Source organism: Octopus sinensis, linkage group LG6 (assembly GCF_006345805.1).
Source record: "Octopus sinensis linkage group LG6, ASM634580v1, whole genome shotgun sequence".
In the NCBI taxonomy this organism is placed as follows: domain Eukaryota; kingdom Metazoa; phylum Mollusca; class Cephalopoda; order Octopoda; family Octopodidae; genus Octopus; species Octopus sinensis.
This window is the reverse complement of record NC_043002.1, coordinates 51,537,212-51,554,924: the sequence shown is the minus strand read 5'-3', so window position 1 is coordinate 51,554,924 and position 17,713 is coordinate 51,537,212. Positions and strand designations below refer to the sequence as shown.

The window sequence follows — 17,713 nt, the reverse complement described above, 5'->3', positions numbered from 1 at the left end:
ATGCTGGAGCACCACCTTTAGTCGAGCAAATTGACCACTGGACTTATTCTTTGTAAGCCTAGTACTTATTCTATCAGTCTCTTTTGCCAAACTGCTAAGTTACAGGGATGTAAGCACACCTGCATCGGTTGTCAGGATGTTGGGGGGACAAACACAGACACGCATACACACACACCCATATATATATATATATATATATATATATACACACATGCACACGATGAGCTTCTTTCAGTTTCTGTCTACCAAATCTACTCACAATGCTTTGGTTGGCCCGAGGCTATAGTAGAAGACACTTGCTCAAGGTGCCATGCAGTGGGACTAAATCTGGAACCATGTGACTGGTAAGCAAGCCACTTAACCACACGGATCTGTATGCTGATTGATCCTTTTGTTACCATATTTCTGTTGAAATATGCCACCTCAGTTTCAGCTAAGTTTGGAAATAATGAAGAATTTAGGGAAATAACTTTGTCATTGTTAAGCTAGTGTTTGGAGCATAAATTACCGTATTTTAATGTGTATAAGGAACCCTTTTTTTGGTCAAAAATTAGGTTAAAAAACTATGGGAGTTTCTTATAAATGGATAGTATTATAATCCCTTACAAAACATTTTTTCCAAATTTTAAGTCCCAAAAATTAGGGTGTTATTTGAAATTTTGGCATATGGCCAGCAAGTTCATGGAGGGGTTACATCAATTACATTGACCCCAGTGCTCGACTGGTACTTATTTTATTGACCCTGAAAGGATGAAAGGCAAAGTTGACCTTATTAGTATTTGAACTCAGACCTTAAGGATAAATGAAATGCCACTAAGTGTGCCTATGAAATGCCTAGTGTGCTAATGATTCTGCCATCTCGCTGCATTTTTGGAGGGTGGAGTTCATCTGGGAATTTGGAGCAAAAATCAACATGAAATTATAATAATCGAGATTACTTTAAAACAAGACATTTGTATCACATAACTAAGGTTTCTATTATATAAGGCTGGCTGGTATCAAAAGTGTTAAGACCAGTCTATGACTTCTTTTTGTCACAAATTTGTTTATAGAAAATCATTTATGATACATAAATACACTAAAATATAATATATGTTTTAAAGATAGAAATAATCTATACATACACCAAACATAATTATTTATTTATTTATATTAGTCATTGATCTGTGGCCATGCTGTGGACACTGCCTTGAAAGAATTAGTCAATCAAACCACATCCAGAACTTATTTTATACTTATTACTTATTCTATTCATCTCTTTTGTGTTGAACTGCTTTGTTTTGGGAATGTAACCAAATCTACACTGGTTGTAAGACAGTGAGACACACACTATGCATGCATACATAATGGGCCTCTATGCAGTTTCCATCAATCAAATTCACTTACAAGTCAATGGTTGGCCCTGATGCCATGTGTTGTGTAACAAAGAGCTGAACCACATAGAGCAGTGCCTTTTTCTGTTGTTGTTGTTGTTTTATATGACTTAGTAATGGCATGGCTGTATGGTTCAGAAGTTCACATCTCAACCACATTGGTTCTGGGTTCAATCCCACAGTGTAGTACCTTGACCATCACCACATCACCAGCCCTTGGGTTTGTTTTGCAGAGCAGTTTCTGTAGTAAGCATGTGGGCTAGTTGCTCCATCAGAGGATAATTTCCTTCTTTCCCCCAACTAATCTTTGAGGCCCCAAAATGTATGAAGGAGCTTATTACAATTCTGCTACTTATTAAGTTTGTTTATTTGTTTTATGTCCATTTTTTCCATGCTTGCAAGAATTAAAAGAGAATGTTGTTTAAAGAATTGTTTTTCAGCCATTGTTTTACTGATGCAAATCTTTTTTGCTTTTTGAGTAAATAGGCGCAGGAGTGGCTGTGTGGTAAGTAGCTTGCTAACCAACCACATGGTTCCGGGTTCAGTCCACTGCGTGGCATCTTGGGCAAGTGTCTTCTGCTATAGCCCCGGGCCGACCAATGCCTTGTGAGTGGATTTGGTAGACAGAAACTGAAAGAAGCCTGTCGTATATATATATATATATGTGTGTGTGTTTGTGTGTCTGTCCCCCTAGCATCGCTTGACAACCGATGCTGGTGTGTTTACGTCCCCGTCACTTAGCGGTTCGGCAAAAAAGAGACCGATAGAATAAGTACTGGGCTTACAAAGAATAAGTCCCGGGGTCGAGTTGCTCGATTAAAGGCGGTGCTCCAGCATGGCCGCAGTTAAATGACTGAAACAAGTAAAAGAGAAAGAGAAAAGAGTTTTGCTTATTCCACACAGCATCAATGCACAAAGTGTCCAGATGGTTTGATGCCAGCTGCACTTTGCAGATGCAAACAAACACACATATACATGCACACACACATACATGCACACATACACACACAATGATTATCTTTTTAGTTTCTTATTTCTTTATTGCCCACAAGGGGCTACACACAGAGGGGACAAACAAGGACAGACAAACAGATTAAATCGATTATATCGACCCCAGTGCATAACTGGTACTTATTTAATCGACCCCGAAAGCATGAAAGGCAAACTCGACCTTGGCGGAATTTGAACTCAGAACGTAAAAACAGACGAAATACCGCTATCCATTTCGTCCGGCGTTCTAACATTTCTGCCAGCTCACTGCCTTTTTTAGTTTCTGTCTACTAAATCCACTCATAAGGCATTGGTTGGCGTGGATCTATACAAAAAAACACTAGTCTAAAGTGCTGCACAATGGGACTGAACCTGAATGATATGGTAGAGAAGCAAGCTTCTTAAATATACAGAAGTTTCACTTACATTGGTTGACCAAGGGCATTAGAAGATATTTTACCTAATGTACAGCAATTAGACTGAACACAAAAATATGTGATTGCCAAGTGAACTTGTTCACAACATAATACTATACCCGGACCTATTTTTAAATCAATACTCCACACATACACACACACACACAAACACTCAAACGCAGATAAGGATACACACCTTAGAAAGACAGAATGGATTTAACAGAACAGGAAGAGACATGTGAGATGGAATGTCACTGAGGAGGACACAGAATGTGTGATGAAAGGTTTCCAGCAAAGGACAGTAAAATAAGAATAATAAAGCTGAAGTGAAAACCATGTATAGAGTGCAAGTATAGCAATATCTGTTTCAACACGTGATTTCATATCAGGAATCTTACAAAACAAATACATAAACGCAAGTACAAGGCACAGGGAGGAAAAACCCAATATAGATTGACGGATGTAGTTAATAGTTATCATGTGGTTACAGCAGAACCAATAATTTTACAGATGTAAAAGTACTAAAAGAGATAAAGAATTAGATCAGCTGTGGGCACCAGCTGTCAGAAAATGACACACAATGCCAAATAGACAAGGTTTTTATGAAGATAACCAAATATGTGACTGATTAATAATTTTCTAAATATAAGAATAATGTATTACATTCCAATAAGATGCCATGGAGTCTATATATATATTCTTTTATTTGTTTGTTATTTGACTGTGGCCATGCTGAAGCACTGCCTTTAGTCAAACAAACTGACCCCAGGACTTACTCTTTGTAAGCCTAGTACTCAATCTATTGGTCTCTTTTGCTGAACCACTAAGTTATGGGCACGTAAAGACACCAACATCGGTTGTCAAGCGATGGTGGTGGGACAAATACAGACATACAAACGTATACATACATATATATATATATATACGACAGGCTTCTTTCAGTTTCCATCTACCAAATCTACTCAAGGCTTTGGTCGGCCCAAGGCTATAGTAGAAGACAGTTGCCCAAGGTGCCACGCAGTGGGACTGAACCCAGAACTATGTGGTTGGTAAGCAAGCTACATACCACACAGCCACTCCTGCACTTATATATATATACTAGCATTAAAGACCCGTCGTTGCCGGGTCATAGTGCTAGTGCATGTATATGTGTATATATATGTGTACATATTACATGCACATCTATATATATACATCTACACATAAAATGCAAAATACAAAGTTATATCTTGATATCGCTAGTGATAACAATACTCAAAATATATAACAGACTGGAATTATTAGCTCTTCTTTTTTCTCTATACTGTATACTTTATAGACAATAGTCTTTTCTTTAATATAATTTTTTATTATCCATCTAGACTATTCCATTTCTGCATGCTAATTTTATTTTAAATTTATTCCTATTCATGTGAAACCACTTATTTAAGTTCAAATCATTGATGCAATTTTATACCAATTGCTATTTTTACTTTTGTATGTTATGATTATATTATACTTTAGTTTGATTTTAATTATTACTTACTACATATAATTCAATTGTTATTATTATTTTTATTGCTAAAGTGAAAGCATCTGACATAAAATAAAGAAATATTTTTGTTTCACTTTTAACACGTAATACTGAAATAGTGGAGAAGATATGACATTGCTATGGGCTCGCTCTAGGCAAGAAGTTGAACATTTTTTTTTTGCCCATGAAACTACATGGACCCTAAGTAAGGCATGTGTAAAATTTGAATGAAATTGGTTGTGTAGTTCTCAAGTTTTTGGGAAACACACAGACAGACAGACATTCTCAGTTTTATATATATAAAGATATCATCAGTAGATCATATATCCAAAAAAGGAGCATACTCTAAACATTAAAACAGTAATATATTTATAGGAAGTTAATTATATGGCCAGTCAGTGCTAGTTTAACCCATTAATCAAAATAAGGACATGCTAGGGATTGGCACCACAGAAATGATAATGGTTTATGGCAAGAAAGAAATCACTTTAAACTTGCTAAAATGATATTCGTAATGTCTTATCTCTACTAAGTATAGAAGCAGATGTTTTATGTAAAATTAATTTTAACGATATCATGAAGCACTTTGCAATAAAAAAAAAACCCAAAGGAGTAAACTTTTCAAATATAAATAAAATGGAAGCAAACAAAAATAAACATTATTTTCCATATTACTGTGAATTTTGTTTCACTTTCAAAGAAAAAGATTTGTTTTATGGTTTATTATTTACATTTCGAATTATTTTTGTTTACATTTTGAATCATTTACATATACTTGAGGGCACCAAAACCTTTTAAGTGCTTAGGGCCAGTCATAGGGTGACCAATGGTTTTGTATCCATAAAGCACTTAATCTTAGAGATGGCTCACCGGACCCTAATGGTCAAGGAATTATAACCTCTATCTCTATTTTAAAAAGTGGTAATATAACTGTAGCCATTAGGGTCCAAGAGCCATCTATAAGGCTAAATGCTTTATGGATGCAAGGCCACTGGTCACATAATTAACTTCTAATATATATATATATATATATATATATATATATATATATATATATATTATATATATATAGTTCCTTTTACTTTCTACACATATCATTATCATCTTATACTCTCCCAACCAGCACCGTTGTGAGGGAGTCAAAACACATGCTATGCTTTATGTGAAAACTCCTAAATGTTAAATCTTGGATTTTAATTTGCTTGGAAAAAAAAAACAAAAAAGATTTTTTTAACAGGATGTAATTGATTTGATAATCAATAAAAAAAAAACACATCTAAAACAGCTAAAGTGAACTTCAGCTCATTTGTGTGATCATATATATGTGTATATATGGTGGAGTGCAGTGTCTTCAAGCATTAAAATACATCAATACATTTAAAGCAGTGAATCTTGAAATTTTAAAATTAGACAGGTTTAATATAGTAGTATGGAAAGTAATTTTCATTGTGTCGTGGTGGTGGCGATACAAATACAACAATAATTGTAGGAATTATTCAAAGGAATAGATAAGAGCTGAAGTAGAGAGAAACGAGATAAAGTTAGTGAATAAAGAGTTGACCTCTTAACATTTAAAAATATAATAAGAACACTTAGATAAAATATAACAATGTTGATGAGAATTTGGGTAATTATAACAATGATTACTACAGTGAAGGTGTATGGCTCAGTAGTTAGAGCATCAGGTTCACAACCATGAGGTAGTGTGTTTGATTCCTGGATTGGGCTGTTTGTAGTGCTCTTGAGCTGACACATTATTTCATGTTGCTCCAGTTCATTGATCTGTAGAAATAAGTTGCACCATCACTGGTGCCAAGCTGTATCAGCTTTTGCCTTTCCCTTGGACAACATTGGTGGCATGGAGAGGGGATGTTGGTATGCATGGGTGACTGCTGGTCTTTCATAAACAACCTTGCCCAGACTTGTGCCTTGGCAGGTAAATTTCTAGGTGCAATCCCAAGGTCATTTGTGACCAAAGGAAGTCCTTTCTACTATGGTGATGAGAATAAAGATGTATCACCATCATCATCATCACCACCACCACCCTATCATCATCATCATTGTTTAAACTTGTGTGTGTCGGATGGAATTTGTCAAGGCAGATTTTATAAGACTGGATGCCCTTCTTGAAACCATTCCTTTCCTGTTTCCAAGCAAGGTGCTATTTCCTTGTACCAGACATGTTTTTCTATGGAAGACTGGACAGAAACAACATCACATGCATGTTAATGATGATAATGATTGTTTAGAGTCATCACATAAGACAAGGTTACATGCAAACACATTGTCGTCATCGGCATTAACCCGTATCCGAGTATTTAATCTGTAGAGAATGATTGAGTTTCCTCATCCTGATGGGTGTGAAGATTGCTAGTGCGTGAGGTGTTATAGAAGAGCCAGTGGGGCATTTATCGCAGAGGAGACTTGACAGGGAACAAGGGAGTGCAAGTCCCTCTTTGTGTCTTTGACATCTGATCTCTGCCTTGTGACATCTGTTATTTTCCATCTGGCCTATTCCCCTGATGATGACATGGTGCCACTTTGGGCAGTCCTTGGCAATTGTCTTCCCGGTATTTGGATCAATGGAGCAGCAAAGGAGTGTGGTCTTGAGCTGGTCTCAGAAATGAAATTTGGGGGTGCTGTGTGGTCTGGCGCCTGAGACCAACTCCACACAGAGGAATTGATGGAGGGAGGTGTATTTGAGGTATGTATATGACGTGCTCCAACCAGTGAAGGTGGTGTCATGCTATGGTAGCTTCAATGCTGATCAGTCTGGCCTAGAGCAGAACCTTTTTATTGGTAATGTAGTCATTCCATCAAATCCTTATTGTCCAAAGTTTATGCTGTTAGAAATGTTCAATGTTCTTCAAACACATACATACAAACATACATACTCACATACACACAAACCCAATGGACTTCTTTCAGTTTCTGTCTATCAAATTTACTCTTCACAAGATTTCGGTCACACCATGAGGTTGTAGTAGAAGCCTTGTCCAAGGTTTCACACAGTTGGATTGAACTCATAACCACATGGTTGTGAAGTAAACTTTTCAACCACACAGTCAATATGTATATTTCTAACAAAATCAGTTGATACGGTACGAAACATTGCTTGATTTTTGGCATCAACTTATGTATAGTGAACCATTAACTAACTCCTTAAACTCTTTCAGATCAAATGCTCAATAAATACAAATAAATACATACATCTGCCTTCACACATACACACACATATATGCATGCAGACATACACTCACAGACATAATTTCATTCGGATAAAAGGAAAATGGAAGTATACTCCAAGATTTCAGAAAACAAACAAGAAATGCCACTCAATAAATACAAGCAACAAATAATACCAGAATAGTGCAATATACCTGTCTCTCCACTCTTTTGTTACCATATTTTGGTTGAAGTACACTGCCGTTGTTTTAATTATTAAAATTACGAGGAATTTAGCAAAACAACTTCATTATTATTAAGCTGATGTTTGGTACATAAATGAACATGAAATCTTGATGGAAGGTTTTAGTTCAGATCATTTTAAAACAGGAAGAGTATTCCTCAGAATTAGGGCAACCTTGGGATGGGTGGTATCAAAAAGGTTAGTGTTCTTTACAAATGCAGAACAAAAATTGCCAGTTAATTAGAATGTGTACTGTTTGAAGTTTGTTTTATCGTAATCCCCAATGAAAGATAAAGCTAACTTACATTGTTTAGGATTTCAAAAAAAAAGCAATTAAAAGAACAAGCTTGATGGACTTTTTTTTGCATTCATTATTATAAATATTATTATTACTATTTGTATTTCTATAATATTTCTATTATATACTATAATAAAAGTAAGTACGAGTACACTCATTAACTTTCTATAAGAATAGTTGTAAATACATTGAATGAATCATGAGGCTCATCATGAGCATTACACACACACACACACGTTGAGTCAAGGATTAACAATGTAAGATACCATTTGTTTAAAAATGGTACATTTTTCACAAACAAAATACTATTTTCTATTATATTTCAATTGTTGTAAATTTAAATGGGGTATTTCCTGTTTGGCTTCTCTAAGGAGAATTTTTTAAATATAAGTAATTATTGAGGAATAATTGTACATCATATCATCATATATCTCTCAAATAGGTGCAAGCAAGGCTGCTTCCCAACCACATGGTTCTGGGTTCAATACCACAGCAAGGCCAACCCAAGTCTTGTGAGTGGATATGGCTGATGGAAACTGAAGAAGCCCATCAGGTGTGTGTGTGTTACTATCTCCTTGCTTTGAAATTATGTGATAGTTGTAAACAATTGCCACCTTCATTCCTAATCTTCCATGAAAACATTTCTGGTAATGGGGAAATATTACCCTATTTGGAAACAGGTGAAAGTTAGTGATGGGAAGAGCATCCAACTGTAGAAAATCCATCTGAAAAACAATTCCACCCAACCTGTGCAAGCATGGAAAAGTAGATGTTAAAATGATGACCATTATACATTGCATTATTTCACCTTTATCATTGTTGCTTTGAATCCTAAACTTGGAAAGCAGATCTGATAATTCATTTTCAGATTATTCATCTTAGAATATTAATTACTTAATGTTCAGTTTTTATAAAAAATAAAAAAATTAAATAAGCAAGTATCTGTTTTAGAAGAGATTTTGGACAAATGTCTTTTACCATAGATGCAGACTAACCAATGTCTTGTGAGTAAAATTGGTTAAATAGAAACTGTATAGGAGCCTGTCTCAAGGATTATACTTTTAATTCAAAGACCCAGTAGCATTACATTGTATCATACTGATTTGACCCTAGAATTATGTTAAATAAAGGTACATGTGTCTCTGGAATACTTAGCCATTTACATGTTGATTTAATGTGTAAATAGTTTGGTTGATCAAACAACTTAATTGAAACTATGGAGGATCCACAACTTCAAGGCTTTAGTGTATTTCCCATAGTAATTTTAATATATCTTCCTTCTGTACATTGACAACTTCTCACTGTCACCACTAACATCATAAAATTCTATGTCAACATATAGCACCCTAACTTCTTAACTTCTAAACACAAGTGTCATCTACAAGCAATCTAAACATTCCTGTTAGATATGCACTGCTTTCTCAACACTTTAAAAACATTCTCCAATATAGACATACCAACCAAGTTTATTTTGACAGCTACACAAACACAAACAGGATACATATCACAGAAGCAACTTCACATTATCTCTTTCTCTGCATGAACATATCTGAAACTTTCAAATTCACTACATGTCCCAGGCTTTATAATTCCTGGTGATCTATCATGGTGAACATACACTTACAATATGGGAATTTAAAATTACACTGCAACGACTAAGATTCTAATTCAGAACCAAAGAATTATCCAATCCTGATTTGTTGCTTTAACTCTTTATAATGTTCAAGTGTGATCTATCTTGGAGTATTGCTCACATATTTAAATATCAAAGTACTGCTACTGCACACAATAACATCTGAATCATTAGCCGAAAGAAAACCATTTAGTTGTTGCCGTTTAGTACAAGATTAGTCCTGAGTGAATAGACCTATGATCAAAGACATTCCAGCTGTGACTACCATAAATCCTCGAATATAGTCCGCCCTTTAGTATAATATGCAGGGGATTTTTAGGGGGTTGTACCTCTGAAAAACCTAAACCTTGTGTATAATACGCATCCCTTCTCTAACTTCAGTCGTGCGTAATTAAGCCAGCAGCACCTAGTTGAACAAACACTTCCGTGCATGCGTTATACAATAATGGTGATGTTCTAAACTGTTATATGAGAATGTAAATATGTTTGCAAATTGTTTTTGTTATATGTTATTCTGTATTCTGAATACTTTTATTTTAATTAATGTTGCTTACTGCAAGTTATGGATGATTCTTTTATGATTTCATTGCTTTCAGGCTTAGCTTAAGGGCTTTTCCTGCCTGACATCACAAAATGCGTTTGAATAAACATTGCCGGACAGTAAATAGAGACTCGGAGATTGCTTAGAAAATATTTTTCATTTTTAACCTCATATATAGTACACACTAGGGATTTTGACCTTTAAATTTTGGGAAAAAAATGCGAATTATAATTGAGGATTTACGGTATTTCATATTTATCCTATGTGCAGGGAATTCAGGGACCACATAATCCAATGCATCTTTTCTTGTACCACAGTTTGCCAAAAATACTATTTTGCTGCAAGACCAAATATGTTTCAAGCACATTAATATGCAACAGATATTAAATAGGCCTTCACATATGCTCTTTTCTTTAGCCCAAGGACTGACCTAATCTAGCTGACCTATGATCAATAGTGTTCTACCTATAACAACCATCTTTCTTCTTTCAGTGTATGTAGGACTATGCTATCCCATGTATAAATCCATTTATTTAAGGGTATGATTTAACCCTTTCATTACAAGATTCCAATTGAAATACGCAGCTTTTGTTCCAATTAATTTTGAAAAGAAGAATTTATTAAAACAATTTTGTCATTATTAAGCTGGAGTTTGGAACATAAATTAACAAGGAATTTTGAAGGAAAGATTTAATTTAAATCGCTTTGAAACAGTAAAATTCTATCATAGAAACAAGAGCAGTTTGAAGCAGGTTGATATCAAAAGGGTTAGAGAAATTTGGCTGTTATTTGTAACAAACAGATTAGGTGACCATATAGAGGTTCTTTTGGTGAATGAAGACTACAATTGGCAATTGTACTATAATACACTCTATACAAGATTATGTCTGGAAAAGCATGAACAACAGGTTTTCTTGTTTCTCTTCAACTCTCTATAATACTAAAGCTCTTAACAATAATAGTGAACAACCCAATCAAGTCTGACAACTATTGTTTCATCATTTAACAAGACATTTCACCATCTGTGGATCCACACTATGTTCCACATGAGACTAAATACTCTCTTCTAGGTTGTTATTGTTTATTCTCAGAAAACCTGACTGAGAAAAAAGACCTATAATCAAATACAATCCAGTGATGACCATCATGAAAATAATTGTGGCATCTAGTTTTGACCAGTAAGTTCTCTCTGTGATGTTTGAGATAACATATATATATATATATGTCCATAACAATGAGTAACTTCAAGTCTCCGGATCATCATTGTCATCATTTTACATTCTTTGGATGGTTGGATGGTTCTACAGCTAGAGGACTGCACTGTGCTCCATTTTTTATGCTGGTATGGTTTCTTCAGCTGGATCATCACCATTACCATCATCCTTTAATGTCTGTTTTCCATGCTGGCATGGGTTGGATGATTTGACCAGAGCTGGCAAACAGGACAGCTGCACCAGATTTCAGTTTGATTTGGCTTGTTTGTTTTTCAGCTGGATGCCCTTCCTAATGCCAATAACTTTACTCAGTGTGCTGGGTGCTTTTTACATGGCACCAGCATGAGTGCTCTTATGTAGCACCATCATAGGGCTTTTGCAGGCCAATCCTCGGAGAAGTCTTCCCTTAGGAAAACATATGATGTGGTGCAGCAAAGTCCAAAAGAGAAAGGCAGGAATCCAACTAGAGAGAAGCAGAAAAAACAGCACAAAGTCAAGAACAACAGAAAAATGTTGTCGATGGCCTCTGCTCAATGCGAAGCAAGGGGGTCCTTCTGGTGAATCATGACTGCATCTGGTAATCATTCAATAGTTATATTCTATACAAGATTATGTCTGGAGAAGGATGAACAACAATTTCTTGTTTCCTTTCTAATCAGCTCTCTTATAATTCGAAACCTTTCAACAATCAGTGGACAACCTAATGAAGTCTAATGCTGTTAAGATGGTTTTATGTATAATCTGTGTATTACTGAATAAATGCGTGTACCTCTTAATTATATTTATTTACTAATTTCTTTTGTTTTTACTCTTTATTTTTAACCAGAAAAATTGAAATTTAATAAGTTTGAAAGAAAAATTATATTATAATAGAATATGGAACAAAACAAGCGACTATGTACATTAATGCTGTAATTATGAATTCAAATCTCACTGTGATAGACTTTGCCTTTCACTCTACAGAAGAGGATAAAATTAAGTAGCCATCAAGCATCTAGGGGGCAATTCACACTCGTGCAATGCAGCATGACCTAGCACATCAAGGTTGACATTGTCTAATGTGTCTTCATTCAAACAAGGGTGCACTTTGAGGGAGACTTTGCAACTATTTCTAGCCAGCCGAATGACTACATGGAGGTCCCTTATTGGTTTTAATAATACTTGTATGTGCATATGTGAGAGACAGACAGAAAGAGAGAGTAGTGAAGGGATTAAGCTACTTTTAATACAATTAGCACAGCAATTTACCTTGGCCTTCAGCTCAGGTAAATCTGCTGAATCACTAGATTAAGAACTCAGGTGTAGACAGTATCAACAACAGAAACAGCAGGTGACAACATAGGAGCTTCTACAAGGTAGTCGTTCAATCTTCTGGAAATAGCAGCCAAATCAATTTTTCATAACACCCTGCATCCATGTAAAATGAATGGAAACATTGGTAATGAATATAATGCTACATACTCCTAATTAAGAGGATTGCCTCAACAGGACAGCTTTTTAACTAAGGGTCTGTTGGACTAGGACTGACTGGTCTGACCTAGCTTGGGGTTAAATAACAACAACAACAAAAATGAAATAATATCAACAGTATCACAGCAACAACTGTATAAGGGACAAAAACACATTAGCATCAACAACATAAATAATAATAATGGCTTCAAATTTGGCCAAAGGGTTAGCAATTTTGGTGGAAGGGGATGAGTCGATTTTATGTTATCGACCCTGAAAGAAACCCCGCAAAGTCGACCCCGGCGGAATTTGAACTCGGAACGTAGCGACGTGCGAAATACCGCTAAGCATTTTGTCCAGCGTGTTAAAGATTCTGCCAGCTCACTGCCTTAATAATGATAATTATCATTTCAAGTTTTTTTGCCACAAGGGCAGCTTGGATGAGGTGGGGATGAGTCGATCACATCGACACCAATGTTCAACTGGTACTTATTTTATCGATCTCGAAAGGACGAATGGCAAAGTCGACCTCGGCGGAATTTGAACTCAACGTAGCAACGAGCGAAACACCACTAAGCATCTTGTCTAGCGTGCTTTCCCTGCCAAATAATAAAGGTTTCAAAATTTGCCACAAGAGCAGCAATTTAAGGGGAGAGAACGAGACGATTATATCGACCCCAATGTTCAACTGGTACTTATTTTATCGACCCCGAAAGAATGAAAAGCAGAGTCGACCTCGGAGGAATAATAATAATGTCCAAAACAAACTAGGTACGGGTCATTTATGTAATGGGAGATAATTCGATGCTTAAGGTTCATAATATTACTAGTATAGCTATGGGCACAAGGCCTGAAATTTTAGGGGAGAAAGGCTAGTCGTTTACATCGACGTCAGCGCTCAACTGGTATTTATATTATCGACTTCGAAAGTATGAAAGGTTAAGTCAACCGCGGAGGAATTCGAACCCAGAACGTAAAGATAGACGAAAATAAAGTGGACAGCGGTAGGATTTGAACACATAATTAGTGATTCAGATTCAATGAATAGCAGAATGTATTTACAACCAGTATAACAGGAAACTTGCCAGAACTATTCGTAGTAATTTGTTGGAGCAAAATGAGTTGTTGTTGTTTAACGACAGGTTAGTTTCAATTGAGGAGAACTAAGATCCATATAACACACATTCAGAGAAAGTAAACTTAAAACTAAGTTCAAAGAATTTTAAATCATCTGAGTTAAAACATGTATGCTCTCGATACAGACCTGTGTCGCATGCGTCGGTTATGAGACTTCCTAGAGGTCCCAGGACTATGTAAAGCTGTCCAAGTAGTCATAATTGAAGCGAAAGAGGAAATAGCTCCTGTTTACATTTTCAGGTACGTTAAGTTTTACTAGCTTCAGCGAGACGTAATGTTTGATTAAAAGTAACAAGTCGGTGCGGTCTTAGTCATTAACAAAAACAAAAAAGAAGCAGCAGCATCATTTGGCTTAATTAGTTGAACTAACTAGATCTGAAATAATGCTTTTAAGTTTACATACACTATGTAATTCAAGTAAATAGGTTTTGCCACTGTCTCTCGTTTATTATAGTAGGCAGATGAAAACAAATAGACGCAGACACACACACATTTATACATCACACATACAAGGAGAATAATTGACAGGTATAGAATTAAAACAAACGGAAATAAAATAACATTGATAACCTCGAAATAATTACAAGTAACTCACCCACTTAACATTGTTTCGCTGACAGTGGAGCACTGGATTCGTGCAAAGTGTAATTAACAGGAATAGAAGCGTGTAATATGCACATGACAACTAGCTTGCGGGCAGATAGTGTCTGTATTATGTTGTTCTTTTCTCTAGACACATACACACACAAAGTTATATACGGGCATATATTCATTATCGTTGGAGTGGGTGGAGTACAGAGGTATAAAAAGTAACTCAATGTGCTAAAAACTATTTATTTAACAACGGGAAATAATCCAGACGTTTTGCTCGTCCAAATCGCCTGCTGTATAACACATTGGTTACAATAATTTTTTTTTTAACCGCAGCTTGGTAACAATAAAGGAAATGATTTTCAACGGATAAGTGGCAACAAGAGGTAGTTTAACAATTTACCCTGGCTCGTACTAGTATTACAGTTTTACAAATTTGTATTTTGAAGGCAAAAGATTTATTGATGTATTTCAGTGGTCCCCAACTGGGGTCTATATAATATTTTGTTCTAATTCATATGCAATAAATTGGTTATATTTCTACAATATTTTGACTTTTTTTTTTTTTTTGCAATTCCTAATAATGTTTAATTATAAAAATGTAAGAGTTTTCAGACATCGAATGACTACGAGGATCACACCTGTTGAGTAAAATACGAATTAAAGTGATCCATAGACAAAAAAAGTAATCGAGAACTACTGATGTAGTCAGTTGTGCGATCACCGGGAATGCAACAGGTTCGTGGTTCGAATCCAGTGGGAGGACCTATTGTCTTAAAAGCAGTAGGATGGCTGGAACGTTAGAGTATCAGTGGTTCTCAACCAGAGTCCATATGGCCCCTGAGTGTCCATATAAAATTTTTGGGAGTCTACGCAGCAAAACAGTATGTTGGGGATTCGCAATAATGTTTCAAAGGCCTCTGGAAAAAAATCCGCTTTAGGTATATGTATTAGTATGTATTGCAAGAGACATTTAGGTTTCTCTAACATTTTACATAGTTCAACCTACACTTGTTAATGTGTGGAAAACAAAATAGGAATTTTGGAAGAAGTTTCTATAAAACTAGTTTGTAAACATTAAACGGCTATGGGTGTCCATCAGAATAAAATAGTAACCAAAGGGATTCAGAGATTCTTATTTTAATGATTGAGAACCTCTCGTTAGAGCATTGCGGTATTTACTCGCAGCCTTTCATGTTCAGAATTAAAATTCTACTGGGGTCATATTCGTCGTTCGTATAGGAACTTATCCTGGGTCGTATCTGTAATTCAATTTACAAGATATTTAAACCAAATTTTAATATTCTGAGATTTATTAGCGTAGTAGATGATGTAGCAGCAAGACATGCCACAAATATTTGGGATGACCTGTTCTGCGTATCAAATTGTGATACACAGAACATATTTATCTAATCGTCCATGCACCATATATGATACACATTCCCCACCCTCTTTTTTTTTTCCAACCACCAGAGTAACTTGTGACTTACGAAAAGAAAGCTTTGTACTACTCTGAGCATATGAAACAAAGGGTAACAAAATGTCTGAAGACAAGTGTGGACATTTAGGACAGACTTATGAAAATGCTTTGGACAGGCAAAAAGGGTGAAAAGTCAGAATCGTTACTATCGAACAAAATACCTTGCTGAATTTAGTTTCGGCTCTTACCTTCTGGGGTTGAGTTCAACCGAAATGACCTTTACTTTTCATCCTTTTGTGTAGGGAAGGGGTGTAATGTAAAATAAAGTTTCAACCTAATACTTTGTTTGATTTAATCTACTATTGATGTTGGCATCCTTTTATCTCGGGAGACAATGGAGTTGCGCATAAACTAATCCAGTTTGGTTTTTACATTTCATATCCTCTCCAGTTTCCTCTTTAGTTTTGCGCAGACCTGGGCTAAATGTAAGAAAATCCCGGGTAGCCCAATCGTCAGGATTCCTCTCTCGACCTTGCTGACGTAGTCCAAAGGAGTGCAGAGCATTACGTTTGGCACCAGCTTGGTTGTAGGAGCTGCCGGAAGAGTGTTGAGTTGAACACTAAACCGCCTACGGGGCTCCACTCCAGATTTCTTTGAAGGTTGTCAACTTTCTGTAACCCTGGGTACTGTCAGCCGGAGCCAGCTGAGCTCGGGACTCGTGTCAGGCAGAGTCGTCACGTCCTGAAGTAGTGAAGAATATCGCTACCTACTATACCTTCCCACAAAATGTATAGCTTTGTGACTATGTTAGAAGTCGAAATTCTAAGATATATTTATTCTAGGCAAACAATACTTTCAGTAAGAAAACTAAGTAGCTATTCCTAGCTAACGTTGATATGCCGATTTCAAATCTGTAATTAATTTTTTTTTCTATCACGTCTAGATTTTGTGTAAAATGCAAATTCCTTGGTAAAATTTCTTACCAGGTCCAGATATTGGTTTTAATCGGCGTAATGCTAGTAATATGACACATACGTTTCATGGTTAAAGCAATTTTTGTTTGCCAACTATATATAAATTCTAACGATTTTGATCTATAAAATTTTGAGTTGTCAACATTGAGTAAAGAGCATAGTAACGGCCCAACGGTCACTCGTTATGTGACAGTCAAGTAAAGCGGCTGTTGAAGCTCTCTCCTGTGGTAAGCAAGTAACAGGCTGTGGTAACTTGTGTATTTCTATAGCATTTGTTTTGTACATCGTAATCATTACTTTCTAGGGTTCTTTTTTTCTTTAAGATATTGTATGGTGATTAAAATGCAATCAAATAGACGTGCTTGTATAAATCACAGACAATTTCTGCTATATCTGTGGACATTATACACCTAAGCGACAACGTAGAAACATAACAGCAAAGATTAAACTTGCCTACAAGTATTATTTTGACTAAGTTAGGAGAGCAAGAAAGGGACTAGACACCACATACTTGAGGTGCACAGTGCAATGCTATGTTAATAGCTTGGATGAATGGTAAAAGAAAAGCTACGCCATTCTCAGCCTCCATGGTTTAGATGAACCGAAAAAAAAAAAATAAATAAATCACTTCAATGTTTGCTATTTTTGTTTGACAAAGATTCCTGGTTTTACATAGAAAAACAAATAAAAAAATCATGTACCTAAACTACGAATCCGCAATAAAACTAGTACCATACGATGAAACAAGTCTCCAA

General features: G+C 35.8%; 1 protein-coding gene across 2 annotated transcripts in view; it reads right to left on the bottom strand.

Moving 5' to 3' along the window:
* Positions 1-14,832, bottom strand: part of LOC115213008 — a 54,222-nt gene extending 39,390 nt beyond the window's left edge. The window contains exon 1 of one of the 2 annotated variants that reach the window (XM_029781905.2): positions 14,569-14,832. In XM_029781905.2, the coding sequence (XP_029637765.1) occupies positions 14,569-14,579 (11 nt within the window). In that variant the 5' untranslated portion in view covers positions 14,580-14,832. Of the gene's footprint in view, positions 1-14,100; positions 14,368-14,568 lie in introns of those variants that run through there. The other variant, XM_036503890.1, reaches the window with a different exon arrangement.
* Between the last annotated feature and the right edge of the window lie 2,881 nt (positions 14,833-17,713).